The sequence below is a fragment of the Callionymus lyra genome, chromosome 2 (assembly GCF_982586985.1).
Source record: "Callionymus lyra chromosome 2, fCalLyr1.hap1.1, whole genome shotgun sequence".
Taxonomy (NCBI): domain Eukaryota; kingdom Metazoa; phylum Chordata; class Actinopteri; order Syngnathiformes; family Callionymidae; genus Callionymus; species Callionymus lyra.
In genome coordinates, this window is record NC_141819.1 from 10,102,125 (window position 1) to 10,123,536 (window position 21,412).

General features: G+C 39.1%; 1 protein-coding gene across 1 annotated transcript; it reads left to right on the forward strand.

Annotated features, from left to right (window-relative positions):
• Positions 1-923: 923 nt before the first annotated feature.
• Positions 924-20,460, forward strand: LOC148085307 (uncharacterized). The gene is made up of 14 exons (XM_087781716.1): positions 924-991; positions 1,620-1,745; positions 3,137-3,517; positions 4,566-4,685; positions 5,494-5,619; positions 5,673-5,838; positions 6,025-6,240; positions 6,461-6,579; positions 7,208-7,347; positions 8,781-8,922; positions 8,976-9,128; positions 9,196-9,319; positions 16,296-17,529; positions 20,191-20,460. Exons 1-14 carry the CDS (start codon positions 931-933, stop codon positions 20,458-20,460), a joined length of 3,378 nt encoding a protein of 1,125 aa, XP_087637842.1. The 5' UTR covers positions 924-930.
• Positions 20,461-21,412: the final 952 nt, after the last annotated feature.

Here is a 21,412-nt window from a genome sequence, read left to right on the forward strand (position 1 = left end):
TGCATATCTTTTTAAAGAATAGGAATTAAAATAATAAGAGTGTTGATAGAGCAAAATATTTTATACATCACCAATGTGTTACCATAGTAACTGCCCGAATACAAATAAAGTTACATTAATTAATCATTCCATATAAAACAAATACTTGTTTATACTGAACCCGTAGTCAAAGTCACCACTTGAAGTCTAATGTATTCATTATGTTTGACGATATAATAATAATATTAATTATAATATTAATAATAATTATAGTTATTATAATTTGTATTATTATAGTTATTATGATAAGCAAAAACACATCGTGCTTGAAAATACAAATTAAGTTAACAACGTTTTTTTAACGCTTTCTAGCAAATCAATCAATTCTGACTTGATCGAGAGGAAGTTCCCATAACTCTTAGCGGTCAGGAGGCATCAAACCAAACATTGAGTCGATAAAATGTTCTTTATAGTCATTATGTCATTATTTATACTTAAACAACATTAATTACTTTCAAAATATACATCGGTTTCTACTTATTTATATTGATTTAATTACTTTTCATTCTCTGTTACTTTTTTCTTGTTTTCTCCGTTTTTAGTTTTTGATTTTTTTTTTTCTTTAAACACTAGTTCAATCAAAAGCCAATGGAAAAAATGTTTATTATTCTGTATTTGCCAATTTGGGGGAAGAAAAACAATATTTTATTAAAAACAGACTTGTAATAATTTAACTTATATTTTTTATAAATAACAAATAAGTACGTCTCGTGTTGAAATATCAAATAATGGAATCGTTGAATGAATTAAACTTGATCTTCTGTCCAGGAACTCTTATAATAACAACATTTATTAGTCTTGTTATTATTGGTCGTAAATATGAGACGCGCCTCCCTGAATTTCACACACAAGCGACGCTGACGTCATCTCTCCGCGCCGTGTGCCGTGAGCATGGGACACCTTGGACGTTTGTTTGCTGCGGAATTTCTCATTTTTCTGCTTCTTTATTCAGGTAAAAACCTCTCGTTATTCTCGCACATTTCCGTGTTTGAAGTGAAACAACAAAGTGCTTTTTTTGTTCGTGCGTGTGAACGTGCGACGGAAAGTTAGTCATGAATTGCAGCGACTTATGTCATCGTCATATTATTTATATTAAAAATGTAATAAAACAGAAAATACTTGGAGCTCAATACTTTTTAAAACTTGCACGAATTAAACAACATTACGTTAAGTGTTAATAATTGATAACGGGAACTAATACATTTCCAATTCATATTTAATCGTTTATTAAAATTGTGATAAACGTTGTCTCTGTAAGTGCTTAGAATGCATTTTAACAAGAATAATAAGTTTTGGTTTAATTTTGAATGTAGGATTTCTGATTTAATTATGAAATTCTAGCAAGAAAAGTGACAATATTGTGACTGTAGGTTCAAAATATTGAAATGTATTCTATCTAAAACAACTTTTAAATGATCAATAACAAATATATTATTTATCTCATCAATGGAGGCTCCTCTGACCTTTTTGTTTTCATTTAACCTCAACTTTAAACTATTAATTTAACCTTTTATTATTTCTAATTGTCATTTTATTTTTCACAATGACCTCCACCTTGTTTCTGTGTGGAAACCCTGCAGGCCTGTGTGAACGTTCCTGCCGCTCACAGCTGGAGTTCAGGTGTTCTGATGGATCGTGTGTCGCGAGCGAGAAGGTCTGTGATGGACCTGCAGACTGTGAGGACGGATCAGATGAACGTCAGTGCGGTGAGTTATCAGGAGAAACTTTGTTGATGTAACACAACGACTTGTTACCATATCTTTAGAAAATCATCTTCATCCTGGTTTATTTTGATGCTCAGTTCCATCTGAGGTCACGCCTTAAATAACCAGGTCATCTATTAAGTTTATTATTATTATTGCACAGAGTTGTACTACAAAGTATTTAGTTTATACTTATTCTTATTGTTTTAATTGAGTACATTTAAAATTTTAATGTATTAGTTTCATTATATGAATTGTGTTTTTTCCATTTCAAAAAATGCAACTAAAACACCAGGACATTTAACATTTTATTTTAAATATATAACATGTACAAAATACATGTTTTCTCGTGTGTTCTCACTTTGTTTAGCCATATTACTTTGAACTAAAAGTACCCCTGTCCTACGATCTTAAATTTCACTGTCAAGTAAAATATTTAATTCTGTGCTTATCAAAGAAACTACATTTGTTTAAACTTGTTGATACATTGTGAAGAAAATACTACAGTTTTATTTGCATCCCTTAGTTTAACAAGACATAATACTCCCTTTAAAATGCTTTACATTCATACTTTAAATCTCTAATCCCAAATTAAACAGGATGTTGATTCTTTTAGACAAATGTTGCACTTGTTTGATCAATGGTAAACAAACTGCATTTTCTTTGGGATTAAAAAAAGAATGTTGGTCATGTGTGCCGGCTTGGATTAGATTAACAGATATTTGAAGCCACGTTGTGGACTCAGTGATTCTACCATTAGTTCCTGGTTATTCTTGTGTATCAAACAAAGAAATGAAAAATAGATTTTTAATTTTAAATACCGTAAATCGCAGTTTTTTTCATAGTTCAGCCGGGGGTGCGATTTATACTGTGGAGCGATTTATGTGTATTAACGCATTATTACCGGTATATCATTTTACATGTCACATAAACCGCAAGAGGGCGCTCTAGCCTGTGTTGATAATTTCGACGTAGAAGAGGAAGCGCCGCATCTTCTACCTCCGGAGTTATTAGCGGAGTTGTTTAAAAGTGACACCGAGGATGAAGATTTCATTGGAATTGAGTTATTTGGAGTTACACGGATGGTTTGGTAAACTTCTTAGCATGTTATTTATGCTATAGTTCTCTGAATAACTCTTAATATGTTATGTTAACATACCAGGTACGTTCTCAGTTGTGTCATATTGTGCCTCTATTCTATTTTTAAATTGCCTTTCAAGATGACATGTCTGTCCTTGGTGTTGGATTTTATCAAACAAATTTCCCCCAAAAATGCGACTTATACTCCAGTGCGACTTGTATATGTTTTTTCCTTCTTTATTATGGATTTTATGGCTGGTGCGACTTATAGTCCGGAAAATACGGTGTATGTATATATTTTTTTCTCTCCACAGATGCAACTTTGTGTAAGAAAGATGAGCTCACCTGCCTGAGTGGACGATGTTTAAACAAGCGCCTCTTCTGCGACGGCGTCGACGACTGCGCCGACGGCACCGATGAGATCTTCTGCCGAAACTGCAGCGTCGGCTTCTTCTCGTGCGGCCGCGTCTGCCTGTCCAGACTCAAGCTGTGCGACGGTCGGAAGGACTGCAGGGACGGACGGGACGAGTCCGAGAAGCTGTGCAGACCCTCCAGACCCTCCAGACCTCTGCAGCACACCGTCTCGACCTGTTCCGGGTCCGAGTTCCGGTGCGGCGACGGCCACTGCGTCCGTCTGAGCTGGAGGTGCGACGGTTCGCCCGAGTGCTCGGACGGCAGCGACGAGATGGACTGTGGTGAGTTTTGATGTTGAAGCTTTTGATGGAAGATATGACGATAAATGAGAAAATGAAACATCAGGAACTTAAATATCAGAAATAGTTTTATTGCCATTGTAGGTGAAGGGTTTCATCGAGTAGGAATTTCCTGTGGAATTAGAAATAGTGATGTGTCGATGAAGCTTCATGAAACAGTTTCATATTTTTCAGAAGACAGTAGGGGGCGCCCTCACCTTAAAAATGATGTGAGGATTCAATAGAATAGCTTTTCAAAGCAATAGATTATAGAGCAAAGAGTGACATCTAGTGGACTCAGGAGATAATGACACTGTTTCATGAAGCTTCACCGATACATCACTATACAGTATATAACTGCAGCATCTACACATAGAGCAATTCTAAACAAGTAGATAATAAGGTTTTTTCACATATTGTCCTCATGTATTTCCTCATATTGTTTTTAAACTGAGGGTGCCCCCAACTGTCCTCTGAACAATATGACACTGCTTCATGAAGCTTCACCGACACATCACTATATATAACTGCAGCATCTACACATAGAGCAATTCTAAACAAGTAGATAATAAGGTTTTTTCACATAGCACCTCATATTGTTTTTAAACTGAGGGCGCCCCCAACTGTCCTCTGAACAATATGACACTGCTTCATGAAGCTTCATCGACACATCAATGCTCTCCAGGCGTGTGTCACCTATGATGGATACATGTCAGAAATGTTGTAATTCGAGCAAATGGATGTAAATCAAGTCAGCGATGAAGGGTTGATGACGCTTCATGGACCTCTTTTTCCGAGCTCATAGTGAAACTGTTTCACGAAGCGTCTTCACAGAAAGAGATATGAGATCAGACGAAGACATTTGCAATATTTTATACATATTTAGAGTGTAATGCCAACTTGTTTATTTACGTCGGGCTGTGAATTGATAAGAAAACACCTCAAAATGCAATTCAAAAAATTATATTTTGTAATTAAATGTTAGGTATAGATTCTGGTCGAAGATCCTTCAACGTTTCACTCCCTCGTTCCGACGTTTCTGTGCTTGCAGATGTGAACGAGTGTCTGGTGGACAACGCCGGCTGCTCTCACGGGTGTGTGGACCTCAGCATGGGCTTCCACTGCTCCTGCCCCGAGGACATGAGGCTGGTGGACGACAGACGCTGTGAGGGTACGAGTGGATCCTGCTAATCAATTCAAATCTAAAACATTGATCTCTTTGAATCAACTGTTGAATCAACTGTAGTTGCCTCTAGGGGTTTACTGGCAACGGTTGAATCTGTACGTTAAGTATTCTGTAGTAACGAGTATATATGTGTAGTATTGTCGAGTACTTGACTCTGGTGTTGTAGTATTTACAGACCACATGACTCTTGACGATGTCGTAACTGCTTTTTGTTTGTTGTTTTGAAACCAAAATATGTCCAAACATCAGCTTTAAAAGCTGCTGGAGTCACTGTATCCTCTCGTCCTCAGTCAACGCAGGGATCCCGCAAGGTTTTCAATGTTCCCTTAGCTGCGGAGGACATGCTATGGCAATGGTTGCCAAACAGCAGCCAGACTTTTAATTGCTACACAAAATTATAGCAGAAATATTTTCATGTTAATTGTAAAAAAAAATGTAGTTATTTTATACACAGTGGAATGTAATACAAACCATAAAAGAACTATAAAAAATCATATAAAAATATACAGTACAGGATAACTGTATCCTCTCGTCCTCAGTCATCACCAGGATCTCGCGGGATTTCAATGTACTTGTTTATTATATATTTCTTCGACTATATAAACACTTTTTTGAAATGTAAACCATAAAAATAACGATGATGAAAATTGGATATGATTTGAAAGCCAAAAAAAAGGTGAAAACAGTTTTGTTGAATATCAAAACGGTATCATTAAAAAAAAAACTATATATCGATATTTTCTCCCGTATGTCTGTTGGTGTGAAGACGCTTAAGTGTGACGTCTCTCATCAGAGGTCGACCGGTGTCTGGATAAAGATGTTTGTGCTCAGCTCTGTGTTCACACGAACAACAGCTTCATCTGTGACTGTGTTAATGGCTACGTGAAGAACACAATAACAAGCGAGTGCAAAGCCAAAGGTGAGTCTGGTCGTTGTGTCGTGTCCAGAAGTGAACTTATCATTCGTCTCCAGGTGAAAAGCCACAACTGGTTTTCACCGATTCTGAAGGAATCCGCTCGGTGCGTCTCACTGGAGCTGCTTCTCGGAGAATAACGACTCGTTCTTCTGGATCAGGACCGGTGGCCGTCCTGGTCGCTAACAGAACCGTGTTCGGGTCCAGCAGAGGATCCATCTACAGGTCAGTGGTTCCCCCGGCATGTGTGATCGATGAACAAATAAGAGAGAGGCTCTGGTTCTGGACTTCAGTTCTGATGGAAATGAATGCAACCGCCTTCTCTCAAAGCAGAATATATGAAGAAAAATATTTTAAAAAAACTTGTTCGTTGTTCAAACTCCTTCTAAAAAGTTGCTAATGTTCGTCCAGTGTGTCCCTGAGTGGAGATCCAGACGAGGCCACCATCTTGTTTAAGGTCCAGGGTTCGGTCTCGGCTCTGGCCGTAGACTGGATCCACCACCTCATCTACTGGACCAGTTTGGAGGGAGAATCGGTCAGCGTCGGACGACTAGACGGGTCGGCTCAACGTCGGATCATAGAAGGACTGGAGCGTCCTTCTGCCGTGACCGTGGATCCTCTACAAGGGTACGAATCCTAGTGACGTGTCGGTGAAGCTTCATGAAACACTGTCATTATTTCCTGAGTCCACTAGATGTCACTCTTTGCTCTATAATCTATTGCTTTCTATTGAAACCTCACATCATTTTTAAGCTGAGGGCGCCCCCTACTGTCCTCTGGAGGATATGACACTGTTTCATGAAGCTTCATCGACACATCACTAACGAATCCATTTAATTCCTCACAGTTTCATCTTCTTTGCCGACTGCGGGAGTTCACCGAGGATCGAGCGGGCGACCCTGGAGGGCCGGGACAGGCTGGTCCTGGTCTCTGCGGGGATACGTCGTCCAGTTGCTCTAACTCTGGGTACTTTTGTGTCTCAAGATATGAAGTATTTTAGTCCTCAACGTGTGCTGCCGTCATCACGCTACACAATACTGAGTATATTATGATGCAACTGTTGAGTAAACAATACCGTTTAACCAAAAGTTAGTTTTCATCTCAAATGCAGCTTCTTTTATATTCTTTTTAAACCATTAACACCATAAAAAATACAAAGTATTCATAAAATACATGTATTTTAAAAAAAATGTATCTAGTTAAAAGTTGGAAGTATCTTTTGTATTGTGTTGTGCTTTTCTATTTATATTACAATGTTGTTTTTCTTCTTATTTCAATTGATCTTCGCATTGAAAATAAAACATAGTTTCTTAATCAAAAATGGACAAAACATCATGATGTTTGTATTTTAACTATAACTTTAATATATCTACAGTTTTTAACATTTGTTTTCATTGTTTCTTTATGTCAAGATTGTTGTCCAAAAGTCAATTTTCTTGTGGTAGTAGTTAGTTTATGATTCTAGTCCAGGGTAATTAAGAATAAGGGGCCATGAAAACCATCAGGGGCCACATTGACATCATACCAAAAAATTTTTCAATAATAAGTTCAAAATATAAACGACGGTATATAAATCTCTGTCTCTCGTTCATAGACTTTCCACGCCAGCTGCTCTACTGGGCCGACGAAGGAACCAGGACCATCTCCAGAGTCGATCTCGAGGGTCGTCATCGTAAAGCCGTGGTGGAGTCTAACGGTTACCTGGACCGGCCCTCGGGCCTCGCTGTGTTCGAGGTAAGAAGACGATAAACACGCACGGAGAGTGAAACGTCTGCGTCTGGTTTCGAGCTTTTAGAACTTGGTTGGATATTTACAGTCTTTGATCCAGATGCAGATAAAAGTATTTTGATATCAAATATGTTCTGTCTGCAGCAAAAATAAAGGAAGTGACCTCACTTTGTCAATACCTTACTTTGGAACTGGAGAAAGTATATTATACTGTTGTATAACTTACTTACTTGTATTAATGGACACACACAAACACAGTAACACACCAACACAGTTGCACACACAAACAAAATAACAGACTGGACACACACAAACACAGTAACGCAAACAAACAAAATAACAGACTGGACGCACACAAAACAATAGAACAAACAAAATAACAGACTGGCTAGCACAAACACACTAGTACACATTCATCAACACAATAAGAACAAACAAGAACAGACTGGACACACACAAACACAGTAACACACACAAACAAAATGACAGACTGGACACACACAAACACAGTAACGCACACAAACAAAATAACAGACTGGACGCACACAAACACAGTAACACACACAAACAAAATAACAGACTGGACACACACAAAACAATAGAACAAACAAAATAACAAACTGGCTAGCACAAACACACTAGTACACATACATCAACACAATAAGAACAAACAAGAACAGACTGGACACACACAAACACAATAACGCACACAAACAAAATAACAGACTGGACACGCACAAACACAGTAACGCACACAAACAAAATAACAGACTGGACGCACACAAACACAGTAACGCACACAAACAAAATAACAGACTGGACGCACACAAACACAGTAACGCACACAAACAAAATAACAGACTGGACAACACACAAAACAATAGAACAAATAAAATAACAGACTGGCTAGCACAAACACACTAGTACACATACATCAACACAATAAGAACAAACAAGAACAGACTGGACACACAGAAACATAATGTCAAACACAATAACGCACAAAATGACACACTGGACAGAAACAGTAAAACAGACACAAGAACAAATACATTAACATACACAGACATAACGCAAACATACACAGCTAAAAAACAAAATAACACACCACACAAACACAATAATACACTGGACAAACACAATAACACACCATACATACACAAACACACTAGACACACACAAACGTAATAACACGCTGGTCACAAACGAACACAGTAACACACGCAAACACAATAACACACTGGACACACATACTGCACCTAGTAAAACATAAAAACACAATGACACACACATGCAGAGTAGAGCATCCAAACACAACAACACATTGGACACACATGCACAGTAAAACGCACACAAACACGGGTGAATAGATAATGGTTGTGTTTAAGAGTTGTGAGGAGGATTCTAAGAATCTTTAAGTGTCACTTTTGTCCGACCAGGGTTTTGTGTTGTGGAGCGACCAGACCACTCACTCCATCTGTCGGGCCAGCAAACACAACGGCAGCCTCTTCCAGGTCCTGCTCACCGACACCGTCTCACCTGGAGGTGTCGCCGTCGTGCAGCCGCTCCTGCAGCCCGACAGTAGGTGCCGTGGAGCGAGGCTCGCATGTTCTCTCTGACATGCTTGTGTTCAGGGGTGTCTGCGTGTGGACGTCCAGGCGTGGTGTGCTCGCGGGAGTGCGACCCGGCGGCGTTCATCTGCTCGCAGGAACCCCCCGCGGTGTCCCGCACGGCGTCGTCCTTGGATCCTTCCGATCCCATGTTCGCAGGAGTCCTGTCGCTCGTCGGTGAGAGCGCGGCGACTCTCGTGTGGAGAATCACACGCTAACCACACGCTTTGATTCCAACCTCTAGTGTTTCTGAGCGCCTTGTTCGTGGGGACGACGCTGTGGTGGTGGAGGGAGGAGTCCAGGCCGAGCCTCACCGTCCAGAGTTTCTTCCTCAAGGAGTCTCAAGATCCGCTGCTGCAGACGCACTCGTGACGACCGGCAGGCGAGTGAACCTTCGCGTAAACAAACCCCTTCCTGTCAGAAGATCTTCCTGCAGTTGTTAGAACCACGAATCCTTAAATTCAAACTTCACTTATTTTCTACTCGCCCTCATGTCGACAAAGAGTTGGGATATTTTCAGAGTAATCTGTTCTTTTTTAGAGTTATAGACAAAAAAGTTTTTTCATTTTAATGTAGAGACTGGAGCTCAGTTGTCTTCGTATTTATTTTCGCCCTTAAAGATCAACTAGGTTAAAAAACGCTCCTGACTCACTCGCATGTTTCAAATGTTGAAGTCTTCCTCTCCAAGATACAATAAGTTCCTCATCATGACCATGTTTTCTACTTATTACTTTATAAAGTTGCTCTGAAATCTGGGCGAACGAGGGGTTACGAGAGTCAATTATGACGTAATATTGGCTTCACTCCTCCTCCAGCCAGCTGTAATCATGCCCCGCTTTGTTTATACAACAAGTCCCTTGGAGGGTGACAAACCTTTATTTTTTTTTACCAATCACAGCAGAGTGGGTGTGGTTATGGTAATCAAGCTTTCATTTCCAGAAAAACAAAGTGTTTTCAGTGGGCGGGGCTTAAAATAATTTTCTAAAGTTTGTGTGGCTCCTCATGTCTCTCAGGTGCTTCCTGACGCTTTCACCTCCTGCACCAGAGATTCATGATAACCAGACAAATCTAACACTTTCTGTGAAGTTATTTAGTCGGTAAAATAATTTATTAAACATCATCATGTGCTTCTTCGTCTAAGTTGTTTGACTTTTTTCAGTTAATATTCATTCTAGTGTGTAGTTTTCATCAGACATTTTGTAACATTTATGAAATAATGTCCAAAGTAAAAAAAAAAGCACATTTTTGTTTCTCCAAATATCTTTTTAACACACCGCCATGTTTAAAACGCAACTGTATGTATGAACTTTATTATAGATGTACTTTTTTAGCCTCCTCTGGTTCATGCACACTTGCTTTTGCGCAATCTTTTGCCTAGAGTGCTTTATTTATTCTAAAACAGTTACTCAAACCTTGAATATAAATATTCCTTTTTTTAAAAGCGGCTGGATTTTCATGAAGCGGGTTCGAAAATATCGATACACAAATATTATCCACGAGACGTTATCGTTTTTTTTTTCTTTTTGCTACGGGATTATATTTTCCGTTGCAATGAAACTTCCAGTTGCTAGATGGCAGCAGTTATTACGTGCTACACAGCTTAAGAAACAATTAAATCCTGCAAGATCCCTGTAATGACTGAGGACAAGAGGATACAATGACTCCAGCAGCTTTTAAAGCTGATTTCATTTGTTTTGAAACCATAATATGTCCATACATCAGTCATGTGGTCTGTAAATTCTGCAACACCAGAGTCAAGTACTTGATAATATAACTCATACATCCTTGTTACTACAGTTTCACTATGTCGTATAATATCAGTTTTAACACGAAACACTTTTATATAAAACACGTATTTTTGTGACTATTGGGTTTTATTTTTGAAAAGTCGTGCACAGTGTCTCCTCCTAAATGTACTTTGAAAATTGTGTTACGAATGTCCAGGTGACCAGCGACCTGCTTTACAGTTTCTGGTTGGAGATGGATGTTGCGTTTATTTCCATCATGCATGATCTACAGAGAATTCATAATGTAGCCTCCAGAAAGGGAAAAAAACTTTTTTCTGTAAAACCCTTTTTCGTAAAAGTTTTTTGTTTCAAACTGTTGCAGTTACACTAAATTGACAGAGGGGGAACCAGAAACAAACCTTTCAATCTTGAACGACGACGTCAGGTTTTCAAGAAGGATTTACATTTTCAAAAGTCCCTGTTTTGTTTAGCAGGACGACCTGTCGCACTGTAATGAAGCAAAGTTTAAATTTTCATTATTTTTTTCAAAGCTTTCAGCCGTAAAAAACGAAATGTTTAAGTAAAGATGGCGGTCGTGAGGCGGCGGCGCCGATGAAAGGGATTTTCCTAAAGAGCGGCTTTCCTCGGTTGTGTCGGCTTTTAAAGGCTCAAGTTGTCTAAAGTGAGTTCTAAGCTTCTGGCCTCTTCCTGCAGGAATCTCAGCCTAAGCTGGACTTGGACGCCGACCCAGATTAGCGACACAAGCGCTGCACTGACTTCACCGGCCCAGCGTCGCCATAGCGATGGAGAGCCACTGGCGATGACATCACAGGTTTGAGCTAAATCACCGCGAAGACTTCCTGAACATGCTGGATTTAGTTTTTAGAAGAACCGCTGCTCTTAGGTGCTTCTGACTGTAAATGTTTTCGTTAAATTAAGTCTATTTATTATCGTTAAAATAGTTATAAACTCTGAGATTTTCTTTTCTCTTGACGGCCGTTCAAAGAACTGAAGAATTGATCCGCTTGTGGATTTTGGGATCGAAACATCGACTATTTTTGTACATTCCAGTGTTTTGCGTTCGAGGCCGTACGGTTGTTTTGGTGCCTTCTGTGCTGTCGACCGCGTCACAGCTTTCACTGAAAATGAAATGTTAAAAAAAAAAAGCACAATAATTTAATTTATGAAAGTAAACTTGGAATGAAAGTGTAGAAATTGAGTCAATGTCGTCTGTTTATGTTCAAAGTTTCTCTCATCAGCCTATGTTTGTATTCGATTGATTTAATTTGATAATAAAATGATAATATATCAGTTATTATCATGACGTGATAATAACTGGGTAATAAAATGTAAGTTACAGTATGTGCCAAGGTGTTGTACATACAAATATTGACTAATATCTAAGTGCAACATCTATACAATCAATTAAAAAACGTATCTTAAATAAAATAATGAACGATTATTTTAATATCTATCGACTTTATTTCACCTAGGTGGCAGCACTGAGCTTCCGTGGCTGAAGATGCAACAATAACATGTTACTAATAATATTGTTCATCACCAAACAAACGTTGAATATACAAGGATAAGATCATTTTGAATTGTGGGGAAATGCAAATGGCGTCATAAAAATAGATCTTGGATATCTAACTTAAGTTTTTACATGCATTATTGTAAGATTTTTAAAGAGGAAATAATCCTAAAGTTTATTGGATTTTAGTTAATCGTTAAAATTAAAAAGTCGGCACTTAAAATCACGTAAATAGTTTAAGAAAAACTACAAGGAAATGTATTTAATTATAATTTATGAACGTATAAAATCCTTCCAATGGTATGTACTTGAAATGCTGACACTTTTAATTGATATCCGACTCGAGAACTGCTTTAGTTGCTCTATTTTAGTTTATTTTTTTGTGGTTTGCACTTCCTTTGTCATTTGCTGGAATTAGGCCGCAGCATCTCTAGCGTGATGTTCAGCACCATCGCTAAGGGGATGTGGTCTAGTGATGAAAACCTCAAACGCTATTTCCAAGTACCTTTGAAAGTTTGACGGTTTAATATCTGCGAGTTTAGTGGTTAAGTGGTCGTGATGTTCGCTGTTTCTGGATGTTTTGTTCGGAGAAGGTTTTGGGTTAAAGGTGAATAATGTGTGTGGAGGTGGAGGAACGATTTATCATGTGTTTTCTATTTATTTAGAGACGGTTTATTGTGTTCAGGGCAGCTCTTTTCCTTGACTGTGATCAAGTAAAGTCAATTGTTTGTGTTCACTCTGCCTTAATAAAGATCACTGGCCTCAGAACTCTTCCTCCGTTTTTATTCTTTCTTATGTTTACATTAACATTTATCCTTTTAAGTATAAACCATAATACTAGCTATTTATAATAGCTATAATCATAATACTAGCTATTTGTACTAGCTATAATCATAATACCAGCTATTTGTACTAGCTATAATCACAATACCAGCTATTTGTACTAGCTATAATCATAATACCAGCTATTTGTACTAGCTATAATCACAATACCAGCTATTTGTACTAGCTATAATCACAATACCAGCTATTTATACTAGCTATAATCATAATACTAGCTATCTTTACTAGCTATAATCATAATAGTAGGTATTTGTATTAGGTAGAATCATAATACTAGCTATCTGTACTAGCTATAATCATTAACCAGCTATTTGTACTAGCTATAATCACATACCAGCTATTTGTACTAGCTATAATCACATACCAGCTATTTGTACCAGCTATAATCACAATATTAGCTATTTGTAATAGCTATAATCATAATACCAGCTATTTGTACTAGCTATATTCATAATACTAGCTATTTGTACTAGCTATATCATAATACCAGCTAATTGTACTAGCTATAATCGTAATACTAGCTATTTATACTAGCTATAATGATAATACCAGCTATTTGTACTAGCTATAATCATAATACCAGCTATTTGTACTAGCTATAATCACAATACCAGCTATTTGTACTAGCTATAATCATAATACCAGCTATTTGTACTAGCTATAATCACAATAGCAGCTATTTGTACTAGCTATAATCATAATACTAGCTATCTGTACTAGCTATAATCATAATAGTAGGTATTTGTACTAGGTAGAATCATAATACTAGCTATCTGTACTAGCTATAATCATTAACCAGCTATTTGTACTAGCTATAATCACATACCAGCTATTTGTACTAGCTATAATCACATACCAACTATTTGTACCAGCTATAATCACAATATTAGCTATTTGTAATAGCTATAATCATAATACCAGCTATTTGTACTAGCTATAATCATAATACCAGCTATTTGTACTAGCTATAATCATAATACTAGCTAATTGTACTAGCTATAATCATAATACCAGCTATTTGTACTAGCTATAATCATAATACCAGCTATTTGTACTAGCTATAATCATAATACTAGCTAATTGTACTAGCTATAATCATAATACCAGCTTTTTGTACTAGCTATAATCATAATACTAGCTAATTAGCTAAACTAGCTATAACTATCCATTCAGGTTACTTTCCAGAGAAGTTGATGAACTCTCAACTTAAAGTGCGTCAGTAGAAGTAAATCCTCATCCTTCACGTCTGGCTTCAGGTCCGTTACATCTTAACTCGAGGGTCTCAAGATCCACTGACTCGGCAAGTGTGACGTTGGACTGTGTAAGGAAACACTTGGACAATCTCTCAGAACCGTCTCACCCCCCTTACAACCAATCAGCTGCCCTCCATCCACTTCTAAAAATATTGCGGTGTAAAAATAGAGGCCGATTGGTTTTCCTGCAGAGCCACATGAGAACAATGTGTCCGGGGGGACGACGACGTGATTGGCAGGAAACACTTCCTCAGTTTTTAAACATGATTTTCCTATGGCAGCATTTTTGAGTTTCTATTCACGTCATTTTTCATCCACTATCTAAGTTAAGTTCGAGGCCAAGACTTCCCTCTTCCTATGAACCCATAAATCTATTCTCAACTCGCAACCTCTACTAGCTTCACTCATCGTGGAGTAGAAGCAGTTCCAGTCTCTCCGGTATGATGAGATCCTCAGCTTAAGTCAAAGGGAGAACCTAGACACTCGTAATGTAGTGATGAAGCTTCATGAAACAGTGTCATATTTTACAGAGGACAGTAGGGGGCGCCCTCATCTTAAAAATGATGTGAGGTTTCAATAGAACATCTTTTCAAAGCATTAGTTTATAGAGCAAAGAGTGACATCTAGTGGACTCAGGAAATAATGACACTGTTTCATGAAGCTTCATCATTAATTGACACCCTGTGGAGAAAACGACTAACTTTGTCCGCCTGTATCCACGATCTTATGCTCGCAGCCACTTTCCAAAGAATTGTGACCATGAAAGATGGGGATACAGAACGGAGCATAACACCGGTTCTAGGACAGATTACGGTGATATAAGTTAAAGTTCTCACAGAAAGCAGAAGAAGAAGTGACCCACTTTCTTTGACTACAGGTGGCGGAGGAAAAGCTGGTGTCTACGAGAGGCTTGTCATGTTTGTTTGTGTTTCGAATGTGTTCCTGATTGAATAATCCGACTTAAGGCACTTGTTTCGAGTGACATGGTTTCCCTGCCAGGGTTTGACGCGTCAACAGTTTGTTCGGCCAAAATCCATCAGGCTCACCGGAGTCCCCTCGCATCTCAGTGACGCACCAGGGATGTCCTTAATCTGTTGTTTCCTCAAGTTTGCACCTTCCCCTTGACACAGATCTCTTTAATATTCGGGGGGGTCAGTCAAAACAAAATATTTTTATTTCTTTAAATTAAAACACAGTTTCCCATGTGGGCCGGTCCGACATGTCAACCACTAGTAAACGGGTAGACTTTCAGTTCTCTGAAGAGGAACCTGTGGCTGTCAAACGTACATATCATTGCGTTGAGAAAGTTGAGTTGAGAAGGTCATGATCGATTGACCTGAGCAAAGTACTCGCGAGCAATATCCACGTCACATTAAAAACTGGTCAGACCTCTTCTCAGGCCCCTCCACCTCCTCTCTCTACCCCCCAAGCCCTGACCTCCCCTCTCAGGCCCCCCTGTTATTGCAGACTTCCACCTCTCCTCTCAGACCCCCTACCCCTGCAGTGACCCACATCTCAAACGTTTTGATAATTTTATGTTGCTCTTTTTTCAAATATTTGGAACTAGCTTCTAGCTACTTTATGAAGTATATAACAAATTAAAATGATGTACAATAAGATCAAAATGTTAAATCCCTTTTAAGTCTGTCCAAGGGAGAATCCTCAAATCAACTTCTTAATCCCTCTAATCCGAGCCTCCTATTTACAACTCGGTAAGGAAACCTGGAAAGATCTCAAATGGGATTATCCAGATAAAGGCGTTCTGTTGGTCTCAGACTCACATCAACCTTGTACCTCCTATGGTAAACATCGGAGCGTTAAATCTTCACTCTCCTCCATCATGAACAGGATGTGTCACTCTTTCCGGGCACTATCGTTTCCAACAACCACCGAAACTTTGTTGGTTCAGCGAGAACGTGCGCGGCACTCTGCCCACCTTCCTGGGCTGTTTCCTGTGATGCATTTTTGTCACTGACTTCCTGTTTTGAAGTGCCGTCACCATGGCGTCCATGGATGTGGATCTGTGTAGAATCCTGAAAAGACGCCGCTGCACGATCGCCTGTTGGGAGGACAACAAAACTTTGAAGCCGGAGAAAGGGTTGAAAGCGTGGAGCTCCTTAGAGAGCTTGGAAACTACCAAAAAGGACCAACCCATCGAAGAACAACACACTGTGAAGGTGAATGTCGGCGGGAAGGTTTTTCACATTCCCAGACAGAGCGCGATAAACTATCCGAACACGCGGATTGGAACGTTGGCCGTCTGTCGGGATCGAGCCAAACTCCTGACTTTATGCGACGACTACTCGCTCACAAACAATGAATTTTTCTTTGACCGCGACCCCGCGTACTTCCACAACATCTGCCACTTCTACAGTAGTGGAATGCTCTGGATCGTCACGGCAATGTGTCCCATCGGCTTCAAGGAAGAAGTGGCCTACTGGGGTTTGAATTTGAAGAACACTCAGCTGTGCTGCTGGTTGCTGTTCGACGAGAGGGTGGACGAGATGAGCGAGAACCTGAAGGTGGAGAAGGAGCTCATAGCCGAGTTGGACGTGACGTGTGACGACAGGATCTTTGAGGACATGGTCCTGGGTGAAGTCCGAAAGAAGCTTTGGAACATGGTGGAGAATCCGTACTCTTCTTTTTTGGCCAAGGCGTTCACCGTCCTCTCCAATATCCTGATCCTCGTGTCCATCACGGCGATGGCGCTCAGCACGGTGGAGGAACTTCAGAAGGAAAAGATTAACGGCAACAGCCTGATGGAATGGGTGGAAATCTTCACAATCGTTTTTTTTACCCTGGAATACTCGATCCGACTCACGAGCACTCCCCACATCAAGACGTTTCTCAAGAGTGGTCTCAACTTCGTGGACATGGTGGCAGTCGTGCCATATTTTGTCCAAATGGTGTTTGAGTTTTCGACGAACTCTGGGGATTGGAACACGAATCAGGACGCCGGGGCCTTGACTCGAGTCAGCAAGTTCAGCCACGTGCTCAGGATCGTCAAGCTTCTACGGATATTTCGGATCCTGAAGTTAGCCCGCCACTCCACCGGCATGAGGGCGTTCGGGTTCACCTTGCGTCAGTGTTACCAGCAGGCCTCTTGCATTTTACTCTTCATCGCCATGGGGATCTTCACCTTCTCTGCTCTGCTGCACTCAGCGGAGAAAGACATGGAGGGGTCGCCCATCAGTAGCATTCCGTACGCATGGTGGTGGGCAGCAGTAAGTATGACATGTCCCAGCACCAGGGTTCTACGACCCATGGCTCAAGAACCACCTGTAGCTCCTCAACACCTTTGATGAGGCTCCTGTTGTTTAAAGAGGACAATTTGGAGAAAAAAAGGATAATATAAAGAAATATTACTCATTATTCAAACGGTTTGTTCACCCAAAATTCAAATTTCACTAATGTTCTACTACCCCTTATGTCGACGTGTGTAGTGAAGTGTTGAGATTATTTGTTTGAGAAATCTGTTCTTTTTAGAGTTATAGACAAAAAATATATTGTGCATTTTAATGTCGTGACTGGATCTCAGTTGTCTTTGTCGTCAGCTTCAAACACACTGCTTATGTATTTATAGTAAGTAAGTAAGTAAGTAATATTTGTAGAGCGCTTTAGCCAGAGAGGCCATCCACCTTGATCCAGAAGCAACACAAGGGATACCCCAAAGAGCCTTCGGGTCATCTTGACCAGGCTTAAAGAACTAGCAACAGGAAGTACTCCTCCAGTGTAGACAGTAGACTGTATAGCTGTGAAAGCGTTCGCAATATTTACTCGGAGTACTTCTTGCTTATTCCACTTGTTATTCTTTAAACGTCTGCCACAAACGATTGTAAAATATAGACTTGTTAAAAGTTTTTCGTACCAATTCCTCATGTCGAGGATTCAATACAAGAGGGTCGTTACAGACGAGCAGCATGGAGGTATTTGGATGTTTTTAAGTGTCTTTTTGGAAGAACACGAAGAAGACGACAACTGAGCTCCATTCGCTACATTAAAATGAACAAACATTTTTGTCAAAAACTCTAAAAAGAACAGATTACTCTGAATTCAGAGGCTGAAACAAGAAGCGTTGACGATCTTCTTCCTCTGACACAGCAATTTGGCAGTTCAGTGCAGAAGAGCAAAGATTTAAAAGTTACAGGACCTTTTACACTCTTGGTCATTCCTCCAGGTCTCTATTAGTTTGTAGCTGCAAATCGGTCTCACTTCCGGTCACTCGCTTGTTGTGTCCATCAGTCCGAATCTCCATCTTCCTTCCCGTCCTCAGAGAGATAAGCTTGTTTTGAGAAGTGCAATCGTTTCCTCGATTTTAAACTGAACTGAGCTTGTCTCAACCTGGGCTGGTATCAGTGTGTAGTGCGTGTTGTGTGTTTGTGTATGCAGTGTTTGTGTAAGCTGCAAGCATCTGTCCCTCATTCAAGCATCGAGTCTAACAAAGAGGAATTGATTAAATTTAAGCATTTGTTAACATATTTAATCTAAGCATTCGCTTGGATTATAAGTGCGTAATAAATATAGAAACGTAAGCAAGTTTAAGTTTTAATCCAACAATAGTTAAAAAGAAGTTCCCCCACTGACATTTATATGAAACATTTTAAATTTAATTTAAACAAAGTACCAAAGTGGTAACATTTTTTTAAGGATTCCAACGGACCAATACTCTTAATAATCTTTAAGCTTTAAATGACAATAATTTGAGCTTCAGTTTATCAACATTTTGCAGCTCGAACGAGTGTTAGGTTGGTGGCGAATGGTCCTCAATGACTCTTTACACGATAAGTTACATTTGCACCATTTTTATTATTTAGAGATAAAATCACTATTCAATTTTTAACTCTTAAACTTTTTATTTTGGTTCCCAAGGGAGCTTGATTGCTCCACCACAGCAGCGCGTTGATCTTTTATACAAAGCAAGTTTGCTTATCGTTAATATGTGAACATTAAGTGCTAGTTTTATTATCTATGATTGTTGTAAAAATGGGAAAAACATGTTTATACTTTTGTAACAGTAACTTAATATCTGAACGGAGTGAACTCTATTTAAATACAGTAGATGTTTGGTTTTTAAAGGTCATATTCTTTTGTCGATCTAATCCATTGTTATTTACATTCGTCTTACTCAATGTGTGTTTTTGAAAAGGCTGGGCCACGAGAAGTCTTTTCGACTAGCAGTTACAATAGTGTTGCACATTACTAAGACATTCTACCAAGTTAGTTTGTATTTAATTTGTTACATTTTAACACGGTTTAATCTAATAAAAATCCTCCGTGACATTCTTCAAACAATATGACATACCAGCTTCATATTTTTCTTTCCTCTGATTTCCAATGTAATTTCTATATTATACCACACAAATTATAGTTAAAATGGCTAAATGTTTTTAACATTAACATCAATTATTTGCCTGTTGTGATGTTAATGCTTTGTTGCCCCTTTTTCTGATCTTTGAATTCCCATATTTTACTGCAAAGTTGGGCCTAATGTTTTAACCCAAGTACATATAATTTACTTTAATATGAAATACAACGTGTTAATCAAGTGATTATCAGTTCGATCTACGTAACTGATCGCCGTAAAAATGTAAAGTCCTCACGCTCTCCATGATTGGATCATTAATAATAATCTATAGACGAGATGCATTAAAATGTAACGAACACAAAATAATCCAGAACTAAACATGTTAAACTATCTTTCTTATAGTGCCACTCAAAAGATTATATTGGTTTAATACCAACCGGGTCTAAACAAAAGGTATTTACTGAAAAAGAATGTTACGTATTGTGAACAAAACAACAAAAACAAAAATGATGAAAATTAAGTATTGATAACTGATACTCCTAATATTCAGTACGAGGTGTCTTTTTCTTTTTCCCGCCAGGCCAGCATCTCCACCGTGGGGTACGGGGATGTGGTTCCTGTCACGATCCTGGGTCGAATCGTGGCCTTTGGCTGCATCTCCTTCGGCATCATACTGAACGGCATGCCCATCTCCTTCCTCTTTAATAAGTTCTCGGATTATTACTCCAAGCTGAAGGCCCAGGAGGAGAACACCAGGTCCGTTCCACGTCAGGTGATGCTCAAGAAACGCCTCAGGAGGAAGATGGACTTTTGCTTTCACCCCAAAGAGGAGCTCACCGGTGACTCCTGAAGCTTAAACAAGTTTGATGATAGTAGAATTTCTTGAACAAGTTCTGCATCTACTGTATTTATAATACGTTTGTCAGTTTTTGTTTACAATAAAGATGATTTGTGATTGCGGAACACAACAGATGACTATCAGAGGAGATATTTTGTCACCAAAGCAAAGTCTGCCCACTTCCTCAAGCGACATTAATCTCTAAAAACATTAGTTTAAAAGCTTTAAATTGGGTATTCCGACAGATTCTGGACTGTGTACTCTTCCCAAACATCTACACAGTTCAGTTCTCTTTAAAACCTGGACTATTAAGAACCTACAAGGGCATCTTGAAAAAATGTATTTACCCTTTTTGGCTGATGCCTCCACTTCCAAGGGACTTATTGAATAAACATTTTCAGCTGGCTGTGAAGCCATTATTACGTCATAATGGACTTCACTCTCATAACCTCTCGTTTGCCCAGATTTCAGACGAGGGAGAACTTTATAAAGTAATAAGTTGAAAACATGGTGATGATGAGGGACTTACTGCATCTTGGAGAGGAAGTCTTCAACATTTGAAACATAGGATGTGAGTCAGGAGATTTGGGTTTTCACATGAGTTGCCTTTTAAATCTGCTTTTCTTTCCTCAGACTTTTACCCTCACAATTGCATCATCAGCTAAAAGTTGCATTTCAAACAATAAACCACAATCGGACTTCTTCTCTGCTACGGTTGGTTGCACACAAAAGCTTATTTCCCCAAATTTCTCACAAATTCAGCACAAATATTACACAACTGTTGAAGATTTATACCCTCGTTTCCAGTATGAAGATTCTTTTCTGGAGAGAGTTAGACTTGACAGGGATACTTATCTTATGGAAAGGCGGAAAGGTTTAGTGACCAGAGGATCTCGTCTAAAGTTTTTTGCAGTTGAGGTGTTACTGTTGTCGGGTCAATGTTTGCATTCCTGACTGAGCCGAA

What these genes read in the sequence shown, in the direction of transcription:
- LOC148085307 (XM_087781716.1), top strand. Translation starts at nt 931, where the DNA reads ATGGGACACCTTGGACGTTTGTTTGCTGCGGAATTTCTCATTTTTCTG. An exon ending in AAGCGAGTGCAAAGCCAAAG is followed by an intron (nt 5,620 to 5,672) that starts GTGAGTCTGGTC and finishes ATTCGTCTCCAG; the next exon opens with GTGAAAAGCCACAACTGGTT. An exon ending in AGGAGTCCTGTCGCTCGTCG is followed by an intron (nt 9,129 to 9,195) that starts GTGAGAGCGCGG and finishes TCCAACCTCTAG; the next exon opens with TGTTTCTGAGCGCCTTGTTC.